General features: G+C 39.0%; 2 protein-coding genes across 3 annotated transcripts; one reads left to right on the top strand and one right to left on the bottom strand.

Moving 5' to 3' along the window:
* Positions 1-151: 151 nt before the first annotated feature.
* Positions 152-4,537, bottom strand: timm17b (translocase of inner mitochondrial membrane 17 homolog B (yeast)). Its single transcript, XM_004546375.4, has 6 exons — positions 4,455-4,537; positions 3,108-3,207; positions 2,960-3,023; positions 2,700-2,828; positions 2,409-2,519; positions 152-1,101 (listed from the first exon to the last, which is right to left on the bottom strand). Exons 1-6 carry the CDS (start codon positions 4,478-4,480, stop codon positions 1,016-1,018), a joined length of 516 nt encoding a protein of 171 aa, XP_004546432.1. The 5' UTR covers positions 4,481-4,537; the 3' UTR covers positions 152-1,015.
* pqbp1 (polyglutamine binding protein 1) lies at positions 4,475-8,265 on the top strand. Of its 2 annotated transcripts, none has more exons than XM_004546376.6 (7): positions 4,475-4,609; positions 5,739-5,806; positions 5,919-6,030; positions 6,287-6,387; positions 6,571-6,768; positions 6,854-6,911; positions 7,832-8,265. In XM_004546376.6, exons 2-7 carry the CDS (start codon positions 5,740-5,742, stop codon positions 7,980-7,982), a joined length of 687 nt encoding a protein of 228 aa, XP_004546433.2. In that variant the 5' UTR covers positions 4,475-4,609; position 5,739; the 3' UTR covers positions 7,983-8,265. The 2 variants fall into 2 exon arrangements, with proteins under 2 accessions (XP_004546433.2, XP_004546434.2); XM_004546377.5 differs by having other exon boundaries at positions 6,568-6,768.

Below are 8,265 nucleotides of genomic sequence, written 5' to 3'. Positions count from 1 at the left end.
GGACCCCAATATTTCAGGACCTTGGAGAGAAACAGCCACTGTATGCAGTACCGAAAGGCCGGCGACGGGGGGCGCCAGTCAGCAGTAAATAACAAGACTGCAAAAATATTCATCACATTACCTGAAAAAGAAGTCACAAACAAACAATCGATCACATTTTTAAAGATCATCTGAAGCTTTATTATTTTTAGGAACATTGTTCACAGTACGTTTACTACAATAGATATTTGCTGACAGTTTGTAACCAGATCGATTTGATAGAATTTTTTGTGGATGGTGCTAATTTCAGGAAATGAGAGACTTTCAGGTTTTTAAAAAGTGCTTTGTTGCTTTATGCGGCAATTAAAGTGACAAATGGTGCACAGATAACAGACTAGACAAACACTTATAATCAACAAAAACTATTTTTAAAAAAAGGGTTTGCTGAGTTTCAACAAAAAAAACCCCTCAAATGTCCTTTGAACTGACTTTAACACCTCACAGGTAAATAAATATTAACGTTAATATTCGAATAAATATCTTTCTAATGCAAAACTTTAAAGATGTGCAGTTTTCTTACTTTAACTTTCTGCCTTTCAGTCATTAAAATACATAATCGGCCCAAGTATAAAATCTTTGGAAGCATAAAGCAGTTTTTGGATAAAACTTATTTGGTTCCTTGAGCATTGTCCCCAACTCTCAGCAAGAATATAAATGAGCTGAAAATTATTTATTTTAATAGATACGTGTTGCTATAATAACTAATTTAATTTACTATGTGGTTTTGAGAACTACACATTGAACAAAATAACCATAAATATTGAAAACGTTGATTTTTCAGGTGGTGCAAACATGAGGAAATTATTATCATTTACTCATAAATAACTGAAACAGTAATTTGTCCCTGAGGTATCTATTAGCATCCAGTAGGGACCAGTATCTCCACCTCTTGGTCATCCTGGTAGATGCTGTTCATGTGCTGGCATTCCTGTTATGCTTTTGGTTGTCCACAGCTGGCTTCAGTCCTGAACCTTCTCTACTGAAACTGCCCCCTTTGCCCCTGATGTTGATGATCTCCATCCTTTGGTGGTAACTGACTAGGGTCGTCTGCAAAGGGAATTGCTGGAGAAATCAAGGAAGAAGACACAACAAAGTCAGTTTTTCATGCTTCACTGGCATGTAATCAATATATAACCCATGTTCCCCTCAGAAATATTTATATGAATATTACTACTGTCTAGGTCTGCTGTGCTTTCAGGCTTTTTGGTTTCGTAGCCTTTCCTCAGCTCATCACTGTCAAGGACCTGGATCTGAGCTACCTAGGGTCCCTGAGCAGTTATGGACTTGTTTTATATTATATGTGTTTTTGGTGTTGCTGTCCCTCGTTCTCCCTGCTTGCAGGTATACGTGTGTGTGTGTGGATGCATGTGTATCTGGGAGCACCTGTTTACAGGCACCTTCAGGCCTAATGGGTGTGCCAGGTGGTTGGCCCCACCTGAAGACCTTCACACACCTGCAGCTGATCAAGCCTCATCAGAGGAGCTGCTTAAGAGTGTGATGGAGCTCTATCCGACGCTGGATCATTGCGTGACTTCACATTAGTCTCTCGGCCAGTTAGTATGGTTAGTCCGCATTGTGTGTGTCTTACGGCTGCCTCTTTGCTATTTCCGTAGGAGAAGCGTGGAGACGAGAGGGAAGCGAGCACGGGGTTCTCAGACACTGAGGAGCGGAGACAAGGAACACTAGCACTGGGAAGAGGACATGTCACGGGAGTCAGGAACGCACTGAGGATTTATTGTTATTGTCCATTCACTGTAAATAAACGCACTGCTTGCATTCAGAGCTCCGCGCCTAGGTCCTCCTTTTCCTCACATCCCCACGGTTGGCCAGCATCAACCGTGACAATCTCATCCAAAATAAGACATGTCTCAGCAGGAAATCTAACTTGAGCTGTGCTGGAGGCAACCTGATGTTCATACATTTGTCTGGTTATTCATAGCAACACTAAGAAAAAAACCCAAACAATTTTAATAGTCTCACATCCTTCAAAATGTTTTATAAGTTGTTATATCATTAACATTGTGAGAAATTGTGTTGTTGGGAAAAACGAATCAAACAGGAAACACAAATTAAACTGCACAAGAACTTTGAGAGAGTGGACGATTTTCCTCAGGTTCTTTAAAACATTTTGATAGAAACAAAAAAAATGCTACGAGTGTGATGAGGGTGAGTAAAAATGGGACCAGTGAGATGAAAAATGTTGCTCTATGCCGAAGTCCATAATTCTGTCAAACTGAGGAGTGGACACCAGTACAGGGGTATAAAACCACTCACACATTTAATCATGTGACATTTTGCTAAACTACTGATAAATCATTGGTTCTGCCCAGTTTAAATATCATTTCTGAAACATAATTATCTTCACTCACGGTTCTGAAACTGCTGCGCTGTGTATCTGGTTAGGAGAATCCCAAAACCCTCAATGAGAGCGAGCAAAATTCCCCCCATCATTGCAGAGCCCATCATTGTTAGAGGTCCACCTGGAGAAAAATGCAATATTCAGCGAGTCACGCTAATTATCCCAATGTAGAAACCCAATTCCAAAAAATTTTTGTTTACATTTTACACAGCATGCCAACTTTTTCAGAATTGGGGCTGTATTTACTGACACAGAGAGACACAGTGGTGTATTGTTTCTTTTGAGCTAATGAGCTCCTTACTGCGTGCTGCTAGGATGGCTCCAGTCAGCGCACCACTGGTTATAGAGTTCCAAGGATCCTCTTTCCCTCTCAGACGAACCAAACCACAGTCAATTGTGGAAAAGAGCCCTCCCCAAACAGCAAAGCTACCTGCAACATAAGAAGTAACCAGACTTCAGCTACTTTTATGAAGCTAACTGTACCTAAACAATTTAATCTACACAAAAAATGATATATTACTAACTAACTGCCATGTGTAACAAAAAACAGGAACTGCTCACCTCCAATCTGTGGAGCTCTAACTCTCACTGCTTTTGCACTCCCTTTCAGCCTGTGTCCAACACCCTGAAATATTAGAGCTCAGTTGAATTCTGCCTTTAACAACCTGACGAGCCAAAGAACAAACAAAAACCTGTGTTTTGAACTCACAGCAGGGGCATTTCGAAAGCCCTTGACCGCCTGGAACACCCCTCCTCCAATTGCACCCATTGTGAAAGCACCTCCACAGTCATCCACTATCCTCCAGGGGCTGCGTTAAGAGAGAAATGGATTTCTATGTGATAGGAAAACTGACAATGGAGATATATCTGACAACTAACATCCAGTTCATATACAAAATGCAGAAGTTATCAATCGCGGTCTGGATGAAGCCGAAGACAATATGGGCACAGTTCTGGCTGAGAAATGTATATTACCCTTGGATGAAGAACTAGTTCCTTAAAGCCACACAAATAACTAAATGCTCACCTCTGAGTTATGTTTGTGTTATAAAACATATCAAACATCATAAATGAATATGTCAAACAGTAGTGAAAGAACTAATGAGGTGTGGAGAAGGGAAGTGACAATTTAGTATTCTCCTGCCATAGCCCAGCTGCTTTGAGGGTTGATATGTTGTCCATTCAGAGATGCTATACTGCACACTTCAGTTGTAAGGAGTGGTTATTTGAGTTACTGCTGCCTTCAGTTCAAAGCAGTCTGCCACTCTCATCTGATCTCTGACATCAACAAGGCTTTTTCAACCATATGACTGTTGCTCACTGGATATTTTCTCTTTTTCACGCTGTTCTCTGTAAAACCCTAGAAATTATTTTGTGGGGAAAAGGCTGTAGTTAAACAGTTTCGGAAATATTGAAAAGATCGGCCATTCTGCCAAAAGCAATCATGTGATGTTCAAAATCAATAAAAATAAGCTGTTTGAACTTCTCCAGCCTGAACTTCAGCAATGCGTCATGACCATGTCCAGATGCCTAAATGCACTATGTTGTTGCCAAGTGACAGAATGTAGGTTTACATTAATCAGTAGGTGGACAGGTATGCCTAATGAAGTGGCTGATATCTGGATTCTTTATCCCGTTCCTTTGAACTATCATTAAAGTTTGACTTGTAGGGGATCAACCTTGGCTCGAGGTGTGTCTTAACTTGATAAATAAATAAATAAATAAATGAAGCTTCGTGTACTGCCTGTTTGGAACCATATTTTGAGATTAATCCACCCTGAACTATTTTTAATTTCTATCCTAACTCCAGTTGTCACTTAAAAACAGCGACATTTTCAGATAAAGGTGACTCTACCAGCTTATTGTGTGTGCAGAGGGCGCCTCCATATAACATCTTTATGTTTTTTATATGCCTTTAATAAGCAGGCCGCAACAACCGCAGAGCCTTTCTGCTCACTCTCACGTCAAAGCTGAGTATGAAATTTAAGAAAGTCAACACTTGACTCCAACTTAATTAGTTCTAAAATACAAACAAACGCTTAAAATCTAATCTTACCAGGGCTCTCGGGCATACTCCTCCATGTCTGTTTACGTCGTCTTCGTCGAGAAGACGTGATTACGTCATCATTAAGCGCGCCGTGTATGCTGTTTTGGAAAGAGGTATCGTTAGCTTGACGATAAAAAAGGGCCACCTTTTTTTTTAAAGAAAAGGTAAGAATTTAACTATTTCTTGTTGTTCAGTCTTTTGAAGTAAAGGGTAACGTTTGTGTTTGTGTGGTGTGGATGCTTTTTGGAGACGCATAGTTTTGTTTATTGCGTTAATCTTACATCTGCAGCCGCGGATGCACTGCAAGCGTGTTAGTTTCTTGTTAAAGGAAACAGTTCGTATTGTACATGGTACAAATAATCACAAAGAAAAAATATATAGGTATGTGTATATATGTAAATACATATATGCACATGCACATAAAATAAGGAGCTAGTAAAGTTTTACCTGGGATTCGCGTACGATGGCCATATAACCTAGGAAACTGATTTCTTTATTAGGATTATGGAGTTACTTTAATTTTTATGAGCAGATTACTTTAAATGATGACAGGACACATAACAGTTCAGGAGTTCAGTCATTCTCAGACCTGCCAGGATACATGCTTTAAACTACAATTCAGGAATATCATTGTGATATCGACATCAAAACAGCCAGCAGTAATTTATTGCAGGAAATACTTGTCTACAGATGTGACAAGTCTGCTGCAAAAATGTGGTTCTGGGCAGTGTTAAAGCTGCTTTTGATAGAATTATTACAGTAAAGGCTTAATCTCCGCTTATCAGAAAACAAGAAATGTCCCAGAAAAAAATGGACAAAACAAAATAATGATAATAATAAGAAGAAGATGAAGAATAAAAAACAGGTAAATATGGGAACTGTTTCAAAACCAAGTGCTCAGTAAAGTGTGAAATGAATGGTGGACCAAAAATATTAAACATAATGATGATAAAAATATATAAAATAGCCCATGAAAGTAATGAAACTGTTACAAAATGTGCTTATATTAAAGATCACTAAACTATATAATGGTGGTAATCATGTGCATTTTACTTTATGGCCACATGTGACTTAGTGGTTTGTGTGTAAATGATGAGTTTCTATATGTCCTAATTAATCAAAGGGTACATATTATTGAAAGTAAATGATATGTATTATATTATCTGATATAAGACTATTTTAATACTGTGTAATAATGTGTTATGAGCATTTGTTCTGCAACTGTTATTTTGGTACCCCAAGTGAATTTCAGCCATAATATGAACAGAGTTTCACATGGACTCCGTCTTTCAGGATGCCTTTACCTCCAGCACTGCTGGCCCGATTGGCCAAGAGAGGGATTGTTAAACCAACAGAGCAAGGTAGTGGAACAGATTTCATATTCGGGTCTCTACCCTTTGTGAATTTCTCCTTATGTTTTGTGCTTTTTTTTCCATGCCTTTTTAAAAACCTTTTCCCCTTCAATTAATCCAGGGGCAGATGAGGAGATTATTGCTGAAGATTATGATGACAACAATGTAGATTATGAAGCCACCAGAGTGGAGAATCTACCACCAAACTGGTACAAAGTGTTTGACTCTGCTTGGTATGTACACTTGATATACTATAATTTAATATAATAAGAATTTTATACTTTTAATTCAAAATGATTGTTATAAACTTCACAATCAGAATGCGCTTTTTACTTTTTCTTTCTTGTTTCTCATTTTATTCTTGAGAAGTCCTTGAACATTATAACTACTGTCATGGAGAGCTAAAGTGTATTTTTAAACTGTTAAGTAAGTTTTATTTAATTTTGTGGTTGCAATATTAATCGCTAATGTTTTCTATTCCTTAAACAGTGGTCTTCCTTATTACTGGAATGTCGAGACAGATATGGTTGCCTGGTTATCCCCAAATGACCCATCTGCAGTAATAACAAAACCTGCCAAGAAAATAAGAGGTATGCTTTTATTCAGCCTCTATAATGTAATGTTTTCAAGAAGCACTAGTGATCACAAATTTCAGTTCTGTTACAGTTGACGTGTGCTACTTTGAATGTACAACCTCAGAATACAGTTTGCTTTTGACAGATTTCAGCCATGGCTAATCTTGTGATCCTTGCCTTAACTTGTGTTTTTAGTAGAAGGAGGAGATGAAAAAGGCGAGAAGCAAGTTGAGAAACCAGACAGGGACAGAGAACGACACAGAGACCGGGATCGGGAAAGGGATCGAGATCGGGAAAGGGACAGGGACCGGGACAGAGAACGTGATGATGGGAGGGACAGAGACAGAAGAAAGCAGAGAAGAGATGAGGCAGCACCATACAGTCGAAGCAAAAAAGGTAATGTTTACATCTGATTCATTACATGTTTACACATCAGCAACTTTCACATGATTGAATATTGAACACTTAATATTTTTTACAGGTAGAAAAGATGATGAGATGGACCCCATGGATCCAAGTGCTTACTCTGATGCTCCAAGGTACAGTACAGATGGTCACCTCGATATAAGCTATATACAGGTCGTTCTCTGGTATTCTGATTTTGCCAGAATCATTGTGTTGCACTTGTTGAAAAATAGTTATGAGAGACAGACCAAATCAATTCCCATCATGCATTTTTATCTTAGACGTAAGAACTAAACCCTCACACAGCACAGGTACAATTTTTGAGTGTGTCCTCTCAAAATTCAAAATGGTAATCAGCATAGCTGATATCCCTGGTTTAGGGAGCTCACATAAATCTACATTTCATGCAAGGCACCACACCTCAACAAGAGGCAGATTTTATTCCAGTAGCATAATGTTCATAGTGAACTGGATTAGTTTTCCTCCCATTTTCAAAAAAGTTACTCTTAATATTTGACCAAATTTGACCAGCTTTTATCACAACTCACTTATTCCCTTGAGCATAAAATAAAGACTTGCAGAAAGGCCTCGTATCCTTATGAGCTCTGAGCCCTCAGAGCAGGAACGTGTGAACGCTGGGAAGGGGCCATACACTTTTTTTTTAAACAGCATTTTGACTTGGCATGTCAGAGAAAGCACAGGTATAAAAACAACTTAAATGGCTCCATACTACTTCAGCACGCTAGTTTCATTATCCTTGTATGTGCAGTCAGTCTTATTGTAGCTGTAAATGCAACATACTGTAGTCGTCATTAACCAAATTTACCTCATTGCAGTTTTCCTGCCACCATGAGCCAAATTGTCTGCTGTGGAAATGTCTAAGATCTAAACCTGCAGGGTTTCTGTTTAAAATATTCCTAAGACCAAACTGAGATTGTCATTGCAATTTGATCAAGGTCGTTTTCTCAGGCTTGACAAAACCCCTTTTCAGACACAGAAGACATTGTAGTGCTGATTACAAATGCAGTGAACACAAACGTATTCATTTTTGCAGGGGGTCGTGGTCAAGTGGGCTGCCCAAACGTAATGAAGCAAAAACGGGTGCAGACACCACAGCAGCGGGACCTCTCTTCCAGCAGCGTCCGTACCCGAGTCCAGGAGCTGTTCTTCGGGCTAACGCAGCAAACCAACTACCCAAGGAGTAAAAGCAGATACTACGAAGACAGCAACTTAAAACCCACAACTCTACAGTTGGTCTTCATTATGCTCACATGCTAAACATCATAGTTTGACAGGCTTTTCTTTTCATTGTGAAATGTGTACATGTCAGAAATGAAGGGCTGAACTTTTTGGACAGCTTCTCTATTCATACTCCTGCCGTGTAGAGCATTTGTAAATATGTTTTTATATGACCCAAAGGTTCACTTCTCGTTGTCACTAGACCCATCAGTGAACCTGATAATAAACTTAAGACTACTGTGAAAATTA

Source organism: Maylandia zebra, linkage group LG20, assembly GCF_041146795.1.
Source record: "Maylandia zebra isolate NMK-2024a linkage group LG20, Mzebra_GT3a, whole genome shotgun sequence".
Lineage (NCBI taxonomy): Eukaryota > Metazoa > Chordata > Actinopteri > Cichliformes > Cichlidae > Maylandia > Maylandia zebra.
The sequence above is the reverse complement of the archived record's forward strand: the minus strand, read 5'-3'. Positions and strand labels throughout refer to the sequence as shown.